Below are 23260 nucleotides of genomic sequence, written 5' to 3'. Positions count from 1 at the left end.
AGGATATTGTGCCCCATATGACATTTATCAGCTGCTGGTTTTAAAGCACCAGGGGCGATTTAAATCCACACCAGAACCTTATATTACAATTAAAGTAATTTAGTATGGGCTGGAGCGGCAGCGACTTATGTATAAATAGCGTTATTAGGCGGTATAACCAAAAAACGAGTAACGACTGATCTGCATGTAACCGAGAAGCAAACAGCGCGCACACGTCTAATACCGACAGTCCCAAGCAAAACAGCGAGCAACGGAACGAGCTCCCAGCCTATGAGCGCCCTCTGCTGGAGCACCGCGAGTACTGCACGGGAGGCGGAGCGAGCCCCGGTGCCCCCGCCCCCGTTTGTGTAACACAGTAAGTCAGGCTGGTTCCGGTAGGCCGGTACACCGTAGAAGACATGGCAGCCGCCGCCAGACTGCTGGTGTCCTCGTGTTGTTCGCTGGCCAGATCCCGGCTATCTTCCCCCTTCGCGCATGGAGCGTGCTGGCAGGTACTGAGCAGGCGAAATCCGGGACAGGCGCGATGCTTCAGGTAACAGGCTGGGTACAAGGCGAGGGGGTCCTTGGGGGGCAAATTAACCCTGTACGCCACCTTAACCTCCGCCCTCCTGTATCAAGTGCGCTTTTATCCCCCGCAGTTATGGTTATATATAGATATAATCTCCCGGTATCTCTCGCGTTAAACTTTTCTGTAAGTTCTGAGTGTCTAACCCCTGGAGTGCCGGAAGGTCACTGGGCTGTCACTCTGTTTAACCCTTTCCTCGTGTTACTCATTCAGAGTCTTCTTGCCAGCTCTGTTAACCCATTGTGTTCCTGTTCTTTTGATCAGGTGTCTTGTGGCAATCTATGTATCATATAGAATAAAGCGGCGTTTCTTTTATATTTGACTTGTTTTCTATTATGGAAAATCTACAGCTTGTGGGTGAAGCAGGTGAGTATCGGCCCTGTGCCGGGAATGGTCCAGATACCCTTATTACTGCTGTCACCTGTAAGGCCCCCTGGTAATACGCTTTGCATGTGTGAGCATCCAGCTGTCTCTGGCCTACAATTCCCACAACCCTTTGCTAACTAGGAACGCAGCTTGAAAATGGCACTGCATTATGGGAGTTGTAGTCCAACTATAGTTGTAGCTGTGTTTGTGTGTACCGGTTATAGATCGGATGATCCGTTAAATGGTGCCCAACGAAATACCGGTAATATGAAAGGGTTACACAGAGGCTTGGTAGGGGTATTCTAGATGAAATCATATATTTTCTATAAATCATAATCATTTATTCTGTGATGTGAGTGGGGAAGAAAATCAAAGAATTTAATGAATTGATTATTAAGTACATGTAAGGTTTCCCCAACATATTTAGACGCTCCTTTGCTTAGCGCATAATACTTAAATCATATTTCTTTTTTTTTCTTAAAAACGAACGCTTTAACGAAGTCGACTGTCATCGTCCGCACTTTTAGCTGAACTGAATTTGTTTATTTTTGTCCGGATTTCCTTTTTCCTAAAGACACGATCTGGGATTAAGAGCCATTAACGTGAAGCGCGTAAGGCGTTATTATCACTGCGGATGCTGCTCTAGGTGGCCGCGTTAATCCTGGATTTAAAGCTTGGGCTTCCGATGGTTGTCTCCACGTTCCTGTCTTCTCTGGTGCTGATCAGCAGTAACTGCGCATGAGTTCTTAGTAGGTCCTGTAATATGCGTTCTTTACCTGTCAAAACAGGGCGCCTGACAGCAAAGCTCCCCCAATAAAATCAGTGGCAGCACTTTCTGCACACGTGGGGGTCTCGGTAGACCCCCTGCAAATGTCGGCACTGGAGATGGATGGCTTTGAGTATCTGCATCTCCGGCAAAGAGCTGCGGCGGTGCAAACGTAAAGCTAGCTTTCTGATCCATCGCTGTATGCTAATGCATGTAAAGAAGTATAGGGTGTATTGCAGCGTAAACGATGGCGAAGGTTGACATTTATTAAATATTATTTATTGCCCATTATACATTTTTATTTCTTCTCCAGGGATCGTGGCTTTCATTTGAAACGATACTCGTACGTATAAAACAATATTTGTGGCACTGATATAGAAGTAGAATATTCCTTCTAGATATATACCCGGTTTCTTTTGGTATTTGGAAAAACCGTGTAAAAGAAAGCTGTTGGATTAGCGTTAAATAATCCTTTGATTTTCTGTATGTAGAAGTGAAAGAACAGGTTGTTGGTTTACCGTAATCTCTTAAATCTGAGATAATGTTCCCGTTTGTGGTCGGTAATCTTGTTCAGTAGCCGTAATAATTGCACAATCCAGCCCCACACATAGAAACGCGAGAACAAGCCATACATTGTATCGCACTAATCCTAATACATGCAGGTCAATCGGTGCGGTAAGCATGCATAAAGATGCAACTATGGCTGCTGAGCAGGGGGGCTAGGACGCTGTGAGCCCCCACTGCATGCGCAGCACTTTGGGATTGGACAGGAGTTGGTATAACTTTTTGTATGTACGTTTGGTGAATTCCCTAACACGATGTATGTGTACCGTCACACTTACCTGCATTGCACCCAACTTTTATTTATTGGCTGTGGGTTTTTTTCCTGAAGATCAGAAAATATTGTATAACGTTTTGGATGCATGCTTGTTGGCTCCTGAGTTTCCCAGTGCGATTTACCTGCGGGTTATTTGGTACAGGTGTGTCGCCTTTCCCTGCTGGACTACACTAAGAAGGAATATCGGCCAGGGCTAATGTCTGAAGCACCATGCGTGAAGCCAGAATATTGTTGCGAATACAGATGTATTTTTCTATTTTTACGACCATGTGTGACTTGTGTAAAGACGTTTCAGATCCAGCTCTTTAACTGCCGGTTTATGACAGAAATCCATTATAAAGTTACTATTTATGCTTTGTTTTGTGACAAGTATGACATACATATTCCTTACAATCATAGGGCAATGACAAAAGGATATACAGTTATAGTGGGTGTTCCTGGCTCGTAAATCCAAAAGTCCCAGTGGGTTTTTGAGACTGGGGCATTCTGTTTATCACAGGGCAGTATGGTAAGAACATTAGCTGATTGGACCAGTATAATAGCCCTAAACACATGCTAAAAGCCACTATACAGCGATGGTCGACACGTTTGTCTGCAAAAGCTCATCTATAGAACAGCGACATTAAAATTGTAGCTGAGGATCTTCAAGCTTTCTTCAAAACTTGATATAAAAACTTAAAATTTTTAAGTTGAAATATATATTTCTATATAATGCATATTTTCATAATGTTTCCTAATGCATAACTGAAATGAGTCGTATAAAATGTGCTTTTCTAACTTGATGTGCTTCTTTTATGTCTTTCAGTTCAGATGATAAAGTCACAGTGAAGTTTATAAACCGTGATGGCGACACAATGGTAGCGGAAGGAAAAGTTGGGGAGTCGCTTCTTGATCTCGTTGTAGAGAAAAACTTGGATATTGATGGATTTGGTAAGTATTTTTACCAAAGAGAACATTTTTATTTATTGACATTATAGGTGGTTGCAAAATCGTAATGCTGTATGAAAACCTTTCGGTTTATGTGTGTGTGTGTGTGTACACACATGTATGCACGTGTATATATTTCTGGCTGTGGGGAAAAGGCCCTAGATAACCCGTTTTGAGAAAAGTTTGAGAAGTGAGAACAGCATACGAAGTTTTGATACTGGGAGAGGAGTTGCCCCTGCATGCTGTCAAGCTGATGTAACTATAAATCAGCTACCACCATGCAAGGGTGTGTAAACCCAATAACTGGTTGAGCCACCCTTGCTGGCAATCAGTGCCATCCAAACTTTTGTGATAACTGCCAATGAGTCTTTTACACTGTGGCGTTCAGCCATATCGGAGGGCTTTCAAGCATGAACTGCCTTTTTTAAGGTCGTGCCGCAGCATCTCAATCAGATTCAAGTCAGGACTTTGACTCGGCCTCCAAAACCTTCACTTTGTTTGTTTTGAAACATTGAGAGGTGGACTCGCTTGTGTGCTTCGGTTCGTTGTCCTGCTGCAAAACCCAACTGCACTTGAGCTTTAGGTCACAAACTTACGGCTGGACGTTCTCCTTCAGGATTTTCTGATAGTTGCCCTGGGGCTTTGTGCCAGATGTAACAGCACCCCTGTCCAGAGAGCATTATCCCAAAAGTTTTAGGTTTCTTGAATTTCTTTAGATCGTGGCTTCATCTGCTGCTTTTTGAGACTGTTTAGCCGATTTCACTTTGCTGCCGTACCCGTTGAACCTAAACATTAAATAGAACCGGTCTTGCAATCATGTCTGGGTGTGTCTAATGACATTGAACCCAATTATCAATTTAATTTATTTGGTTGACTTAGTAACTTCATTAACTCTTTCACACATGGCCATGTAGGGTTGGATAGCTGTTTCCCCTTCTATGCATGGAATCATCATTTATATTTGGCTAATAGTAAAATTAGTTTGATTATCTAACAGATTTAAGTGTTACAAATATGCAGAAAATATTTTTTTACAGCACTCTGTGATTGGGGTAAAGGCCCAAGTATTTATTCAGTGTCCAATTCCACACCCAAGCCATAATATGAAGCAACATTGATGTATTTCCCATCCCGTATGTGTTTATCTCCATCTCGTATGTGATCTCGTTTTATCCTGGGCCCAGCTGCATTGGACACATTGTGTTTTCATATTATAAACATTGAGTAACAGCCGTACAGCCTATTCCTGAAATGCAGTTCTAAACATTAGATGGTTTTCTGTACATTACTAGAACTTCAATTTTATTTGGGAAGTACACCGCTAGTGTACTACGTCCCCCCCCCTCTCTCTCTCTCTGTCTCTCTCTGTTAAATGGGGATGTCTGATCACAATGTCCATAGGAATATTAGATAGAAGCTGATTAGCATTAACCTTTTCCCTTGCCATTCCAGGTGGCACATGAGAAGAGAAGGCTCCGCCTACCAGGTAGGGCAGGAAATACTATAAAAAAAGGAGACCTCCCCCTTCCTCCCCAGTGTTGTTTCCTGCCCTACTCAGGTAGCGGTTAGGCTGAAGCTTACCTTTCCTTCCTTTTTTTGTTTTCTCGGAGCCCCGGGGGGGCGTCCTTTTCTGATACCCGGCAGCGGTCCCGTGTGGATCCAGGGTTCGTGCGGCAGCCTCGGAGGCTGCAACTCCGCGTGTATCGCGGCAACGCACACGAGGCTCAGTCCTCGTTCGGCTCTGCCCACAGCCCAGGGGGCTCACTGGGATGTATATCCCCGGGCTCCGGTTCACTCCGTCCCGGGGAATCCTCAGAGTGTGGCACGGCAGGAGGAGATCTCTAACCGGCTGTGCCGGTTTTCTCGGCACATGTTCAGATCCCCAATCGGCTTCACTTCCGGTGCAGCGACCCGGGGTCACGAGAGGTCAATTGGCTGGGAATTTCCGGATGTGAGGTTTCCGGCCCTGGGCACCTAAATGCCTCTGTATACAACGCCAGAATGGGTAAGATCTTTCCTTGCTGTTGGTTTCTGTACTGTAGTTTTGCATATACCTCTCTGCTATTGTGCCTGCCCGTGCCTGAGGATTGTCTACTGCCATTTCAAGTAGGTGTTGCCCTCTTTGCTTGGAAGAAGTTTTACGTTGCCTATGCCATTGTTTTCTACAGTTACAGCTTGTGTTTCTTCTCCTCAGTCATGTCTGATAAAAATCAGGATATCCCTCCTGAAGCCTCCCCACATAGGAAATCTGTGGGAAAGTCAAAACACAAGCCTGTTCATCCTGCAAAAAGACCCTGCATGACCCTTCGGTCAAAACGTGCAACCCCTGCTCTCGGCCTAAAGAAGTTTCCACAACGGAATTTACCTCCTGGTTGAAGGGGGAACTTCAGTTTACCTTTAACTGTTTTCGAGCCATGGCAAGCCCCTCTCAGGCACCCCTGCAACAACCTTACCAGCAGGGTCCACCAAATTACCTCCCGGTTAACCCGGAAGATTATTCGGCTCCCTTTTGAATATGACTACAGAAACAGGGAAACTCTACTCTGAATCTACAGGAGGACATACCAGTTGCAAAACCAGATCCTTTTCAGGGTCACTCTAGGAAACCGCAGACCTTTCCAGTCCAGGATTCTCTTTCTGCCATTATCACAGAGCAGTGGAAATTTCCTGACAGGAGATTCTTCACATCCTTGAGAACCAAGAAGCTTTTTCCTTTCGATAATTAGAATTCTGAGGCCTGGGAAGTCCCGAAAGTCGACACCGCAGTAACCAAGGCCACAAAAAAAAAAAAATAAAAAAAAAAAAAAAAAAAAAAAAAAAAAAAAAAAATAAATAGCCATTCCGTTGGTAGACGCGGCCCATTTCAAAGACCCCATGGACCAGAGGGCTGAGGTCTGCCAAAAGGTCTTCTGAAGCAGCAGCGGTGAATTTCGTCCAGCGATTGCTATGGCGTCAACTTCTAGAGCCATTAAAATCTGGCTTCAACAGGCGGTGGAAGACTTTGCAGCTATTCGAGAGACTGAGCAGGTCGCTAGCAACCTGTCCGACACCTGCTTAGCAGTTGATTTCATCTCCGATGCCTCCATTGAATCAGTCCGTACGTCTGCTAAAGCCACTGCGCTTTCAGCGGTTTCTAGGCGAGCACTCTGGCTTAAGTCATGGTCTGCTGATAATGCCTCTAAACACAAGCTGTGCAGCATTCCGTCCCAGGGGAGCCTCTTCGGCAGCGATCTCGACACGATCCTAGAATCCACCACGGGGGACAAGCACTGGTTACCTCAGATGAAAGGACCACCTTGTTTCAGATCGAGTTATTACAGAGCTCCAAGAGAGAGAGAGTCCTACAGGCCCTGAACCTCCAATCAGGACTACCAGTCCTTTTCGGGGTAAACCCTATGCAAGAGGGAGATTCCAGAGAGGAAGAGGAAGAGGCAGGGACAGTAAAGCAGGAAGGTTCTGACGCCAGCAGGCTTCAGGTAGAGGGCAGGTTGACCGGTTTCATTCATGCCTGGGAAGAGATCACCTCAGACCCCTGGGTCCTTCGCATCATAGAACAAGGCTATGCTCTGGAGCTTACTCACCTACCTGCCCGGAAATTCCTGCTGTCCATGCCCCCTGCAGATCCTTGGAAAAGATCGGGTTTCTTCTCCACGCTCAACAACTTAATTCTCGAAAGAGCTCTGGTCCCGGTTCCTCATCAAGAGATAGGAGAGGGAACCTACTCCCAAGTCTTTGTCCAAAGCCATCCGGGAAATTCAGGCTAATAATCAACCTACAGGTGGTGAACACCTGTATCAGATACAACAAGTTCCGGATGGAATCCCTGAAGTCCGCCACAGAGATCATTTCTTCAGGGGACTTCATGGTCACCATAGATCTGCGGGATGCCTATTTACATGTTCCCATCAGAAGAGACCACCAAGATTCCTCCGTCTGGCGGTTCCATTACCTCAAGCGATTCGACATTTTCAGTTTCGGGCTCTTCCGTTTGGAATTGCTTCAGCACCTCGGATCTTCACGAAGCTCATGTCGGTGGTCGTGGCCTTCCTGAGGCAAAAAGGCATAAAGGTGGTCCCATATCTGGACGATTGGCTCCTCGTAGCGGTCTCAGCAACTTTGCTCCAGTCACATCTGGAGTTTTTTCCCAGGACCCTCCACGACCTAGGATGGCTAGTACACAGACTCAAGTCACAGTTACTTCCAAACAGACGTCGTACCTTTCTGGGAATTATCCTCGATTCACACGTACAGAGGACGTTTCTCCCTCGGGACAAGATCCCAAGATTGAGGGAATTCACACAAGCGGTTCTAACGAACAAGTCAGTGTCCATTAGAGCCATCATGTCTTGGCTCGGCCTAATGACCTCCTCCATCTCAGCGGTTCCCTGGGCACTTGCTCATGCAAGACCTCCTCAACAGTTCCTGCTGGATCACTGGGATCGCTCCAGGATGTCCTTTCGCAAGAACGTCCAACTTTCCCCCTTCGTTCGGGAGTCACTCGGATGGTGGCTGACAGCCAGAATCTCTCACAGGGGCTCTCTTGGCAGACGAGAGTCTGGGTGGTAATTTCCACCGACGCCAGTTTGAGAGGCTGGGGTGCTGTTATGGGAAGCAATATTACCCAGGGAACTTGGTCTCCTCGGGAATCAGACCTGCACATCAAATTTCTGTTAGCGGTCTGGAGGGCTCTAAGGTTCTGGTCTACAATCCTGCGACACAGGTCCATCAGGATCCTTTCAGACAACGTCACCGTTGTAGCCTATCTGTCCAAACAAGATGGCACCAGAAACAGGCGCCTGCAGACCCTGACCGCTCAGATCTGCCGATGGGCGGAGTTCAGTCTCTGCATTCTCTCCGCGGTTCATCTCAAGGGTTCACTGAATCAGGAGGCGGATTACCTCAGCAGGAACTCAGTACTTCCGGGAGAATGGTCCTTACACAAAAGGGTCTTCACTTTCATCACGGAGAAATGGGGTACTCCTCAGATAGACCTGATGGCCACGCACCTAACCGAACAGGTACAGGAGTTTTTTTCTCTCTCTCCAGTCGGCCGTCCCCGAGCCCTGGAAGCACTCTCGCAGACCTGGGATTTCGATCTCGCGTATGTTTTTCCTCGGCTTCCCCTTATTTCCAGAGTGCTCCGGATGATTCGAGAAAACCCTCAGTGTCATCCTGGTTGTTCCTTTCTGGCCTCGAAGAATCTGGTTTTCGGACCTTATCAACCTGGCCATAGACGAGCACATGCTTCTTCCTCAGGTGAGGGATATTCTCGTTCAAGGCCCTGTTCTCCACCCAGATCCCTCCCGGCTCAACCTCTCAGCATGGCTTCTGAAGGGAGATCCTGACCTCAAGGGGATTAACTTCATCGGTAGTGGAAACGATTCTCTCCAGCCGCAAGAAAACTACGGCTGCTAAATACCAGAAGGTTTGGGAAACGTTTCATCACCTGGTGCTATGGGCACGAAGTATCCTCTCCACCCATCCATGAGGTGCTACGCTTTTTACAAGACGGCTTTGATAACGGGTTACAACCTGCTACTATCAAGGTCCAGATCTCAGCTCTCAGCAACTGCTTGGACTCCAATCTGGCTTCCCATCCCTGGATCTCCAGATTTTCACAAGGGGATGTGCAGACTTCGCCCTAGGCTCCGTCCGTCGGTTCCACCTTGGGACCTTAACCTCGTGTTGCACCAACTCACCACATCTCCTTTTGAGCCTCTAGAGGATACCTCTCTAAAGCTGCTCACCTACAAGGTTGTCCTTCTAGTAGCACTCGCTTCTGCTAGGAGGGTGAGTGAGCTCCAGGTTCTCTCCAGAGTGGAACCTTTTCTCAAGATTCTGCCGGACTGCGTTATCCTCCGTTTACCACCGGAGTTTTCTCCCTAAAGTTGTCTCACCTTTCCTTTCGGATCAGGAGATCGTCTTACCTACGTTATGTCCGGATCCCAAGAATCCCATGGATTGGAGTGGAGTCCATGGAACTCCACTCGCTAGACCTGCGGAGATGTATCCTGTCTTATCTCTTGCGTACATCCGCCTGGAAGAAATCCAACGCACTCTTCCTGTCCTTTGCGGGGACCCGCACGGGCAGAGCAGTGTCCAGGGCTTCCATAAGCCGCTGGCTTAAGGACGCAATCACCTTATGTTACATCTCCGCGGGAAGAGTGCCTCCCTCCGGCCTGAAGGCACACTCGACCAGATCCGTCTCGACATCCTGGGCTGAACTCTCCGGGGTGAATCCGTCTCTCATTTGCAAGGCAGCGACCTGGAGGTCGATTCATACGTTCGTAAGGCACTACAGGCTGAACCTTCATCTCTCTGACGAGTCTCAATTTGGTCGTCGTGTCCTGCAGACTGGAATCCTTCCCTCCCTATCTCGCTAAATCTTCTCATGTGCCACCTGGAATGGCAAGGGAAAGAAAGAATTCTTACCTGGGAATTCCTTTTCCTTGTCCATTTCCAGGTGGCACACTTTTGCTCCCACCCATTAAATTTACTTTTGCTTGTCTATTATTTGCCTGAGTCTTTCTTTTTAACCACACTGGGGAGGAAGGGGGAGGTCTCCTTTTTTTATAGTATTTCCTGCCCTACCTGGTAGGCGGAGCCTTCTCTTCTCATGTGCCACCTGGAAATGGACAAGGAAAAGGAATTCCCAGGTAAGAATTCTTTCTTTCCTTCATCAATAAACTCTTCAACTTATTCAAACAGTAAATCCGAGTTTTTGTGAAACTTCTGTCTCTGCTCTGCATGACGCCCCTCATACTGTGTGTGATGCAAAAAACCCTCTGACGATATATCCTGGAATTTCATATTGATTTATTCACTTATGCCTTGGTAAAAACAAAATGCCATAAACTCTCCTTTAACAATGAATGATGCTATATCATGAATGTGTTATAAATATACAGATATAACCTGCCATATGCTTGCTTTTTTTCTTCCTACGTATGTGACGGTGTGTTTTGCAATTCTAGCCAGTTCATACCGATGGATATGCTCCATTCTGTCGGTCTGTTAGCTTTGTAGGGTTTTAATCTATACGATGTCTTTACTGTGCCCATCAGGTGCTTGCGAGGGAACGTTGGCCTGCTCCACCTGCCACCTAATCTTTGAAGATGACGTTTTCCAGCAGTTGGAGCCTGTTACTGATGAGGAGTTGGATATGTTAGACTTGGCCTACGGACTGACTGAAACGTAAGGCTTTTGAGAAATCTCTTCTCCGATACATTTTACGATTACCCCCCCCCTCCGTTATTGGCTTTATTCACCTGCATGTTGAAACTGTTGACCTCATGTGACTTGTAATACTAGTATGACGCTGTGACTTGTGATCAAACTATTGGCACGTTTTTATATTTACCAACAAGTACAGATCATGGGATTCTTGTGACTTTATCTAGGTGCTAAAAGCTCAGATTAACCAAATCAAATCTGTGTTGCTTTTCTTTTTTTTCCTCCTATTTTAGGTCAAGATTAGGATGCCAAATCTGCCTGAAAAAGTCCATGGATGGAATGACCGTCAAAGTTCCTGAGGCTGTTGCTGATGTCCGGCAGACCGTCGATATGGGCAAAAGTTCTTGATGCGCCAATACTTGGAACTATTTTGGAAAACTGACTTTTTTATAACCATCGTTTTAATGTTCTGCAATTATTATATTATAGCGCACCGATTAACTGATTTCTGATTTTAAACTTTTTGTTAACATGCTGCAGAAGTCCGTATAGTTTTACGTAAAGCCTGTCGACACTGAAAGACAAAACACCTTGAGCTGAATAGTATCCTGTGAAAATCCTGGTCGATGTGTTAGGCGGAACATTTATGATCACATAATAAAGAGCGTAAGTCGGCGCAGGTATAAGTCCAGGGAACGTTTGTCTTGCTTAGCTATAAATATATATAAATTACACCCTTAATTTGAAAATAGATGAATTACCTGTTATGTAAATATCACCTGTGCCGACAATACCAAACGTGGACTCTCTTCTGCGTTGTAAACGCTGTGTGCCTGAACGTAAACTATTCTTCTGCAGCTGCTAAATGGTAGTATACCCAAATAAATAATATTAAATTGCCATCCTAGTCTGCTTAAACTTTGATGTTAAAAAAGCATGCCGTATGAGGGAGTCTGCCGATAACCCAGGGTGAACCATGACAAGGTCCTATTTGAACAATTCTCTGAAATTGATTAGTTTTGAAACTTTTAGAGCGTTTATTAACTATACAGATAACAAATAATGGGTAACTAGAACTTGTCCTTTGATCTTCCGAACAGATTGTCCGTTGGTGCGATGGTTTAAACGTTTCTTCCTTTAAAATAAAAGTTGAACTCTTCTTTATCATGTTCTGGGTGCTTCCATTGTAGTCTGCTACATAAAGTGACCAACCAGAGTGATTTATTTTGCAATATAGGCAAATATTTTTAAAAAATCATGTACCACAAACTGTTTTATAGGGTATTATACCAAACCATCTGTCAGTTACAGTACATTTTTAAGTTGGCTCAAATTAATTTGAATAAAATTCCTGTTTTGCCATTCTGTACATTGGCAGAATTCTGCAAAAGTAATGTTTTCAATAAATCTTTTTTTTCCTAGCTCCATGAGTATGTAAGACCATTATCATATTGCCTATTATGTCACTAAAGGAGGGTAATGCCAATGCAGAATGTTGTTTACCCCCCTGCAATAATTGAGACACATGACCAGATGCTTTTTTCTTTTCATGCAACGTGCGCAGCTTTTCTGCTCACTCATCTGTATTTGTGACGCCTGATTTGGCCACCGCGAAAAACAAATGGAATACGTAAATCTTTCTTCATTTGTTCGTTGTCGCGGCAGCCCTTTGAAATATACTAAGCGGAGGAGAATCTCGTTCTTTGAATTCAACTTCTACAGGTTTATTCCCTGTTTCCATGGCAACCGGACAGACGAATGGGTTTTCTGAAAATGAAAATATTGGATGAGTTTCGTCCGAAGATGGAGACAGATGGCTCCCCCCAAAAAAACGAACATGAATTTTTCTCTGGCGCCCAAGTCTAGCAAAAATGACAGGACACTTGGGTCTCTTCTTCAGGCTAGTTAAACAAATGAAGCTGTAACAAAAGGGCAGATGTTCACAGTGCATGGTTTAAAAATGAAAAGACAGAATTATCAAATAGGACAAATGGCTTGTAACTGTGCTACATGTGCCATCAGATTCTGTGGCCCTATTACAAGAATGTGATGGAAAATAAACATTAAAAATGTAGGATTTGACAATAAATTTACCGCATGTGAAGGCCTGCTGGTAGATTAGGGAATAGAGAATGCAGAGTTTTCTGTGTATTTTTAAACATGATTGGTGTCATCTTGGAGGCTCCTCGGCTCTCGGCACTCTGTCGGATTTCACCAGACTATGAATACTCATTTGTTTGGAGCTCCTTCCACGAGTGCGGCCGGATTTACCCGCTTGTCTGCTTCTCTGAATAGGTGGGTTTTCAGTGAGTGTTTAAGTAGAAGACAGTCTGACAGAGCCGGGTAGGGAAGCTCAGAGAATAAGTACAGCGTGTGTAAAATCATGCATAATGATAGGAGAAAGATATAAGTGGGCCAGTGCAAACAGAGCTGTTAGGAGACGAAAATAGGGACAGAGCTATAGAAACAGAACGTGCCGTCAGATAAGAACCGTTCGGCCCATCCAGTCTGACCAATTTCAGAATACCTTCCTAATTCCCTGGTCTTATATCTAGGATTACCTTATGCCTATTCCATGCATGCTTAAACTTCTTCATGATACTAACAAATACCACCTCTCCTGGAAGACTATTGCATGCACCCTCTACCCTGCATGTAAAGTAATATTTCCTGATAATAATTTTAAATTTGTTATTTACATGTAAGACTATGTCCTCTTTCAAATATACTGTCCTTCTTTATCTTGTAGACTCTTTGTATTTAAATGTTTCTATCGTATCCCTCTGTCGCCTCTTTCATTTTCTCTTTCCTGGTATGTTTTATCCTGCAATCCATAAACTAGTTTAGCCCCTTAAGGACCAGGCTATTTTTTTTTTTCCATTTTTTTGTACCCTTTGTGACCAAGGCTGTTTTAACACGTTTGCGGTGCTCGTAGAGGTTTGGCATTGGAAGGGTTAACCTAGCCAGATGTGTTTTACAGCCTACAGCTTGCCCTCTTAAGCCACACAGACTGACCGATACCTTGTATATACCAGAGCCCTGCCATAAATTCATTCCGGTTGGGCCTCAGTGACTCTCCTATGAAATGGGATTTAAGGTGATATGTTCTATGCTGCGTTTGGGTCATCTTGAGGACACAATGGGATCTGTCAATCTTAACAGATGTATGTTAAGATCTAGTTTGATATACGTTTGATACTAAGGGCTAGGCCTGGGATGTCTCGCTCTCTCTGGTAATGGAGGGGGGGGACATCTCACCAAGGGATAAAATTGACGTTTTTTTTATTTGGAAAATCAGAGAATCTCTCCTGGAACTTTCTATGGATTTACAACTTCACTGAAAACCCTCAAACTCAACAAGAACATAGTAGTTCCTGCAAATGACCTATATGGGTTTTTTACAATTAGGTTTTTCCGTGTTTCTCCTTGTTTTATTTTTACAAACTGTACCGTATACTCTGTGTCTAAATTGTTATCACCGCTGTTCATATAATGTTTGTATATAAGCACTATGATATTCATCAGATTAAACTACACGTTAATCTAGTTTCCGTCTCTGTGCTCTAACTGAGCTCTACCTTCCGAGAAAGCCAGAAAAAAACACTTAATTGTTTTACTTAATTTGGGTAAATTTTTGATCGGTTCAATGTGGTACTGGGTGTTACCAAAGTATCCATAAGCTGTAGTCAGCTTAAAACATAACATGGTGCTGGCAGCGTATTACCAGTCTGGTATGGTTTTTGTGGTGTGCTTAAGAGTTAAATTAGTGACCAAAGGGCTGGTATCGTTAACCCTTGCACACCCTATGTGTCCAGTTATCCGATAGCTAACCGTCACAGTATTTTAACCCTTTCCATGCACTAATTTTACCAACAGCCTTTGCCAAAATTTGTGGTATTATTTTTGTATGTTTTTTCACACACATTGTACTTCAGTTGTGAATTTACAGCTCCTGGTATATGTCACTGTCAAACACCCCAATATTTGTCCAGCAACATCTCTTACAACAATGCCACCCATGCCTGGGTTGTTAGGGGCTAAAAGGCCACATTTGGAAAGTGTGCTTTTTTATTTTAGTAAGTCTGTGCCTATGCCCTATTTAGGACATCTTTGAACCCGGCCAGTCCAATTTACCCCATCAAACCATTCCTTTTTTTTTTTTAATTAGACACCCCTTTTATATTTGTATTTGAAATGCTAGTATTTTTAACTCTTTCCACGTCAGGATTTTTGGGAAGATACAGCGCTAAATGTAGCACTTGCTCACAAAAATAAACTTTGGGGTTTTTTTGGTTTTATATTTTTGGACGTTCTTTTAACATTTTGTTGAAACTCGATGGTTCCCCTGATGGTGACATCACTGCATCATTATTTTTAAACGTTACCACGTTTTTATATATTTTTATTTACTTATTTTAATTTTTTTCCATTTTTTTTGTGTATTTTACTAATCACATTGTGATTACACACAGTACCTGCATTCAACCTGCATGGGGAGCCCAGAGGTCTAAGGAGGGTCTAGATAAATTCATAGCTAACTGAGTAAAGGAATGACTAGGGTGCAAATGGCATGGTAATCATAGTGTTAGAATCAGTACCTCTTATCATGATTCTCTATCATTGCCATCATTGCCCCCACACAACTGGTCTGTGCCTTCTTTGTCCCTTGCCCCCTCCAACATACAACATATTTAAACACACTTACACAAATTACACACACTTACTCATACTCATTAACACACACTCCATATCATGCTACTTACACAATTAAACATCCATGCTCATGCACACCCATGCTCACACACACACATAGAAGTACACATCCATGCTCACACACAAGTACATGTCCATGCTCACACACACACACAAGTACAAATTCCATACATCCTGCCCCTGCTTACCTTTCAACACTCCTGCAGCTTTCTCTCTGGCCTCAGTTTCACCGCATGGTTACGTGACCCCAATAAGTTTTTGTCTCCCCCATGCCGGTTCAAAATAGTTTAGAAAGGGCCCTTCCGACCCGGTACAAGGAGACAGGAATAAGGGGTCGTGCCCCTGTAGTTAGGCCAGTGGTGGAGCTAGCCATTTAGGTTTACTGCGTACTTTTGTTCTATTTTCCCATTCACATTAGTGAGTTAATGCACCAATGAGCAGTTGTCTCTGGTTACTTCCATTCTAGAAATCACACATTTATTTGGGGTGTTTTCTTTAGTTATGATCACTAGAGCGCACTGTTGAGCCTATTTTTGCTCTTTTATGTACCAGCTTGCATGTTGTAATCATCTGGATTTCTTTTCCCTTTTGTTACACTCACTGTCCTTTTCCTGGTGTGTATAATTGGGATAAACAATACTTTTATCAGCGCTTGTCGGGGTGGAGTACACACTGGAGTGACATTCCTGCTATTGCAGAAATGGATGCCTTTTGCCATCCAGCATAACAATGATTTATTGCATTTTGGAAGTAGCTCAACTAGTAAAAAATAGAAACGTGTAGATGCGCCCTTATGGCCATGTTGCATCAGTGATGCCTTACATGTATCTGAATATATGTATCTTGTATGGATCTGTAGATTCTGTGTTACAGGTTTGTCTCTTTTTGATGAGCCATTATCTAATTAAAACTTCCCAACCCTTGTTTTTATAGTAAAAAAGAACTAGCGAGGATCCAGGTGACAGCAGGGACACTTTTGATTTCTAACTAGAGCCAGACCTGTCCTTCCTTCTATCCCTGCTGCCTCTCCTCGTTCTGGACTTTTTACTAGATTCCCATGTAAAATCTTAGCATCGGAGTCCCTTTTCCACCTTTCTTCCACTTATATAAGTGACTACTTAAGAAGCTAAAATAGAAAATGGGTGTCAGAAGTGTGCTCACAAAACTAGCATTATTATGTGTTCCCTGGTAACCTGTTATTATACAGAATGCATTTGTTGGTCCGCACTGTGGCTCGGGATAGCCACATTAGTCCAGTAGTGTGAATGTACAATAGTTGGAATAATGACTTTTTATTGGGCTAACATTCTCTTTTTAAACATGCGCTTTCAAAAGAATCCACCTCCCATGATCAAGTTAAAAGCAATACTAACCAAAAAACATCAAAGTTAGACACTGCCATCCTTACATATATCTTTAACCCCTTCGCGACCTTTGCCGGTTCAGGACCGTCATGACAAGAAGGTCACTAAATGACCTTTGACGGTCCTGAACCGTCAAAAAATTAAATAAGCTTAGAAAGTGATCAAGGATCACTTTCTTCGCTTAAACGGCCTTGCTGCAATGCCTCCATGTCGAGGCATTCAGCAAGGCCGAGATCGGCATCGGGGGCCATGCCTGGCCCCTCCCCGGGGCGTCAACAGCCGCCATACATTGTATGGCGGCGGACGCCCGTTTTAAAAGCGTTTAGGAGGCGATCAACGATCGCCTCCTAAACTTAAATGGTGTCACTGGAATGCCTCGATCAGGAGGCATCCAGCGACACCAAACACTTACCTCTGGGTGGGCTGTGACCGCTCCGGAGAGCGGTCACAGCCGCAGCTGCCGGTGATCTTCGCCATCCGCAAGATGGCGGCGGCCCGGGAAATAAAACCATAAAGGTGAAAAGTTAGCTAGATGGTCTCCAGACCCTCTAGAGAACTGGCTCCACTTGCTGGTTGAATGCAGTACCTGTCAATGGAGCAAGTCAATGGAGCCCAGCTTTCTAATCACTATGTGATTAGTAAAATATTCAAAAAAAAAAAAAAAAAATGGAAAAAAAAATAAATGTGCTAACATTTAAAAATAATTATGCAGTGATGTCACTAGATGAACCATCCAGTACCAGCAAAATGTGTAAAAAAAATATTAAAAAAGTATTAAAAAAATAAAATAAAGTTAAAAAATAAAGTTTATTATTTTGAGCAAGTGCTAAAATTTCTCAAAAATCTCAACAAAGAGTAAAAATAAAAGCACTTCAAATACCCAAGGGGTGTCTAATATATAAAAAAATGGCTGATGGGGTAAATTGGAGTGGCCTAGCTCAAAGATAGGGCATAGGTACAGACTGACCAAAATGGAGAAAAAAAGCGCACTTCCCAAATGTGGCATTTTAAATCTGAAACAACCCGACAAACCCATGCATGTCGGGTATCACTGCACTCAGGAGATGTTCCTGAACACACATTGGGGTGTTGTTTGACAGTGACATATACCAGGACCTGTATATCTATAACTAAAGCACAATTTGTGTGGAAAAAAAATAAAAAAAATTACTATTACAAAGTTTGACAAAGTGTAGTTCTATAATTGGTGCATGGAAAGGGTTAAAATAACAGCAATTGGAATACCCTGGGGTGTCTAGTTTTCAAAAATATATGGTTTGAATGGGTTAAATTGAGTTAACTGGCTTCAAAGATGTTCCAAAGAGGAGATGGAGGCAGAATGACCAAATGACCACCTGAATTACGCATGCCCCAAAAGTAGCCTTTTACCAGCCAAACAATCTGACAAACCCATGCATGTGGGGTATCGCTGTACTCAGGAGATGTTCCTGAACACACATTGGGGTGTTGTTTGACAGTAACATATACCGGAACCTGTATATCTATAACTAAAGTACAATTTGTGCGGAAAAAAATAAAAAAATTACTATTACAAAGTTTGACAAAGTGTAGTTCTATAATTGGTGCATGGAAAGGGTTAAAATAACAGCATTTGGAATATCCTGGGGTGTCTAGTTTTCAAAAATATATGGTTTGAATGGGTTAAATTGAGTTAACCGGCTTCAAAGATGTTCCAAAGAGGAGATGGAGGCAGACTGACCAGATTTGTTAAAAAAGATTTGGAAATCATAAAACGCTGCTTGTACTTATTGCCCTATAACTTACAAAAAACAGCAAAAAAAACATAAAAACATTGGGTATTTCTAAACTCAGGACAAGTAGTAGAATCTATTTAGCTAGTTTTTTTACTTGCTTTTTTAGGTGAGTAAAAGATTTTTCAAATAAAAGTCATAAAATGTGTTTTTTTTTCAATTTTTCACCATGTTTTTTTTTATTTTTTTATAGTAAATAAGATGATACGATCAAAATGGTTCTGAAGAAAGCCCATCTTGTCCTGAAAAAAACAATATATAACTTATGTGGGTACACTAAATGGGTGAGGAGAAAATGACAGCTGAACACAAGCACCACAAAAGTGTCAAAACAGCCTCGGTCCCACAGGATACAAAACGAAAAATGAGCCCGGTCCTTAAGGGGTTAAACAAACAATGAGATATTTACTTCTGGTAATGTGATAGGAATGTTTAATTCAGTCTTTGGTTTCGGAAATGGCTTCTTATCTTTATTTCAATGTCTTGTGTATTCCAAGTTCCCCTTTATTTTAAGGATCTCAATGGAGTGGAGCCTCTGATGGATTTATGATAAACCAGGGTGCAGGGTCTGTTAATGGAGTGGTGGGTCCCAGACTAGGCCTAGGGTGGCAAGTCCAGAATATTTCTTTTAGAATATTTTCTTTGTTAATAATTTTTGTAATTCCCTTATACATTTGTGGATTCCATCTAGTGTAGGGTTGTATGTAGCCACTAATGGGATACATGTGGTGGTATTTTGTACATTGTATCATAAAAGATGTTCAGATTTCATAGCCTCCTTATTTGCATACCTGCGAACTTTTGGCCTTCCCTTGCGGGACGCGGCCAGGACTGCCCACTGAGGTCGGTGGGCGGTCACGCCTACGTTGGTGGGCAGTCCCGGTAACGGCAGAGGGAAACAAATGAAAAAAAAAAGACCCCGCTCCCACGACCCGGAGGATTCGGTTCTTGACCCGGAGAACCGGAGGAGCGGCGCTCACCCGGTCAATCCCGGAGAGTTCCCAGGTATGCTTATTTGAATAACTCTGATAATGTTTTCAGCTGCTTGTTGTGGTCCTCGGAACTTATGAGATGGTCTCTGATAACGTGTCTGTGAATAATTCCTTGTTTGTTTGGGATGGCTAAAAGCCGGAGCTGTGGAAGTAGCTGCATCCGTCTGTACTTGGTCCACTTTAACACGTTCTTTGGTCTGGTATAGGTTTTCTCTTAGCAGACCCCTGTATTTGTTACAACAAAATATAGAAAGGTCTGTTTCGGTAAAGGCCAGAATTATTAGTGCCATCAACATAGGCTCATTATTTGTAGAGATAAGTGATTTTTGCCCGGGTACATCACGAGTTTCTTGCTGAAAATGTGATTAGCATGGTTGTGCTGGACACATCAACAGTAGCTTTCTGTTCTCGAAGTACCAGGGCATTGTCAACGACTACAAGGAAAGATGAAAAAGAAGAGCGACCCTAATTGAAGCAAATCAGTGTTATTCTGGGACACAAATCAAAGCCCCTTGCTGTTTGTCTATAGTTCAGATTTCTGTCATCAAAGGACATTTTATGATCTTCATGTTCATGATTATAAAATGCTTTGTGAACATTTTTTGATGGTGGGGGGGCTTCTAGTTCTATAATGCCAGGAAAATATACAGCCATTAATACATGGTGTATGTTTAAAAGACATTGCTAAGACAATTTGCTGTCATACGTGAGACAAACTTAAAATAGCTATGTAATTATGCACCCCAAACATGTCAAGTCTTCAAATTGTGTCTCGCTGACTGTTGTGTTTTTGAGATTTGGATGATATAAAAGAGGATGTTTTTACCTTCTGAGCCCTTTACAGACCTTTATGGGGTTTTCATTATCCTAACTTGGTTCGTGTATTTTTTGTTGACATAAGATTGGCTAAGATCATATGTTGGTGGAATGCCCCACAGGCTCGATCTCATCTCAAGTTCACTCATTGATCTGTGAAACGGTATATCTAATGCTGGGCACGGAGCCAAGGTCTCCTGCCAAGTACAGAAGATGTGAGGCCAAGTTCACTGTAATGAATATTTAAATGATATTCGGACTGGATAAGAAAGGCGGGAGGTATAGTTCCACAGCAGTTCTGTTTGTGTAGATATGGTTGACAAATGGTTGGTAAATATGTCCCTATATAAGATGTACTTTTTCAGAAAATCTGCTCATTGTTACAGTTTTCGAAGCACAGCTATGACATCATTATTTCCGTAGCTGTATGATGACTACCAACACTGTCACCCAGCATAACATAATCTGAGCTCCAGTCCCGGATCAATCTTGTTATAAATATGCATGTAAATTAATCAAAATACTGTCCTCAGAAACCCGAGCAATGTTTTGGTGTCCGCGTTTCATTTGTATCCTGGACAGCTTCAAGCAGAGAGCCTGGTCATTTGGGAACGCAAGGAAGCTGTACATGCGCTGCGCAATGTGTGTACAGACACTGACAGTCACTTTTCATTAGTGTGATTTGTGAATGCATTGGATACTTTGGATTTAAGCATAATGGATATGTGACATCAACAGTGGCATGGCAGTTATATGCGCATGAGAAAGTGTATCGCACTGGCCAGGGTGTCTTTGAATGTGGAGCCTTTGTTTGATTTTCAAGGGCACCTGATCACAGTTTTAGGGAGTACTAATTCACACTAAACTAAAGAACTATTCATGGGTACAACATCAACACCAAAGGCACAGAAGCAAAACGAGAAACAAAAAGTAAAAAAGCATTAATTCTCTAAATTAAAAGTAAATACAACCCTAAACATCATCGTAAGTATGATTAGATTTTGTTACTTCGGAGGGGAATCTTAACTATTCTTAAGTATATGGCCTATGCGAAAGACCATTTGTTTGGCTAAGTCTCTCATTCTGCTACACTTACGATAACTCACGAGTCCACCTGTACATTGGAGGATACACTTGGGCTAAGCAGGAGCTTTCCAAATGGCTTACATTGGCTTTCTTGGGCTAGCATTTTGGGTTCAGGTCCTCGAATCTCTTAGTCCATGAGAAGGCATGCATTTTCCTCCTTGGTGTTTTGGGGCATGTGAACAATTTGTCTGGGAGTCTACACTAAAACACAGAAGCGCAACAAAGGAGTGGGATAATATAGTATTTAATAGACATGTGCAAATGGACCAAATACGAATTGGACACATTTGTCTGAGGGCAATATGGCAGCGCTGTGGTGACATCATCTCCTGATCCTCCAATCAGAGGAGAGGACACCACCGCAGCGCCACCATTTTGGCGGAAGTTCCCGGGTTATGACCACGGAGATGTGGAAGAAGAATGAGATACCGAATTAGGGATTGAAGATAGAAGATAGAATAGAGAACATAGAGGAAGAAGATGCAGAAGCGGAAGTGGTCAGCAGAGAAGGTGAGAGAGAGAGAACGAGAGTGAGCGAGAGAACGAGAGTATGAGTGAATGTGGACCTATGAATGTCGATATGTCACAGCCGCAGTGCAAAGTGTTGAAATACAAATAGTTGCGAAGTATGAAATGAAACATTTTCACAGCGTACAGTGATTTTCTTCTTCAATAACTTTAAAGTTGTCCTGAATCCATAGTTTTTAAGACGCCTCACCTCTAGGTGTTTAAAGCATCGGTGGTGGTGGTTCACTTGTAAAATGTATGTCAAATGAATAAGCGTTCGTATTCTCCATATGGTTTCTGGCACCATTTCTAGTACTAAGCCTTTATCTTTTTTTGGTCGTCTTTTCCGGAACAAAACTCTTTTTAATACATTGTACGCTCATGAATGTGTTCACCAGTCTTGGCACCTCAGCAAGGCATATTAATTAGGGATTACATCACTGTAGATGTATTTGACCCAATTTGCATGTTTTAAGTTTAATATTAACTTTTTTCATATTTGTTTAGCGTGTAGATCTCTGAATTCCGGAAGGTAATACGGCGGAAATACATATAAATAAACAATGCCCATTCTTAATGAATCATAACCATTCCAGACCACTAGTGGGTAAAAATGTAATATTATTTTAATTTGTAGTATTTTCTCGTGTATTGTATTGAATTTGCAGTCACATGGCACAGTCTCATCCAGGCCAGTCATAGCACATTAAAGCGTATCATTTCACAATACTTAAAGCCCAATTTGAATTATTTCTTGTTTCTGTCATCCTGTGTCATGCTGGGATAATTAGATACTAAACCTTTATTTGCTTAAACGTTAAGCTTAATGATGAAGTGGGCATATATACCATTAGCCTCATTCAGACGTGGAACCTGCAGAACATACACATGAATGGGGAGAGAATACTTCATTGCTAGATATTCATTGCTAGGGACGTCGTCATTCCTGGGAACTCTCCGGGTTAGACCCGCAGATTGCTGGGTGAGCACTGCTCCTCTGGTTCTCCGGGTCAAGACCAGAATCCTCCGGGTCGCTGGGTCTTCACACGCCCCACTCCCCGCCCATTTTTTCCTTTAAATGGGGGTGTTTCCCGCTACCATCAGCGGGAACGCCCCTGACATCAACAGGAACTCCCCCGACATCAGTGGGAATACTGCCGACGTCAGCAGGAACTCCCATTAACATCAGTGGGACCGCCCACCGACGTCAGTGTGCAGTCCTTTCCGTGTCCCGCAAGGGAAGGCTCCAGATAGCCGGAGCCCAGAAGTTCCCAGGTATGGACGCTGTTAACCAGAGTCAAACTCAGTAGAGGGATTACCGTAATACAAGACAGACTTCGATTTCTGGTGTTGTATACCGTATGTAGAAAAGGCG

General features: G+C 43.1%; 1 protein-coding gene across 1 annotated transcript; it reads left to right on the top strand.

Annotated features, from left to right (window-relative positions):
- Positions 1 to 355: 355 nt before the first annotated feature.
- FDX1 (ferredoxin 1) lies at positions 356 to 11117 on the top strand. The gene is made up of 4 exons (XM_053456454.1): positions 356 to 532; positions 3341 to 3465; positions 10527 to 10656; positions 10929 to 11117. The coding sequence occupies exons 1-4, from the start codon at positions 399 to 401 to the stop codon at positions 11041 to 11043; spliced, it is 504 nt and encodes a 167-aa protein (XP_053312429.1). The 5' UTR covers positions 356 to 398; the 3' UTR covers positions 11044 to 11117.
- The last annotated feature ends 12143 nt before the right edge of the window (positions 11118 to 23260 follow it).

Source organism: Spea bombifrons, chromosome 2, assembly GCF_027358695.1.
Source record: "Spea bombifrons isolate aSpeBom1 chromosome 2, aSpeBom1.2.pri, whole genome shotgun sequence".
In the NCBI taxonomy this organism is placed as follows: Eukaryota; Metazoa; Chordata; class Amphibia; order Anura; family Pelobatidae; genus Spea; species Spea bombifrons.
This window is presented reverse-complemented; position numbering and strand designations above follow the sequence as displayed.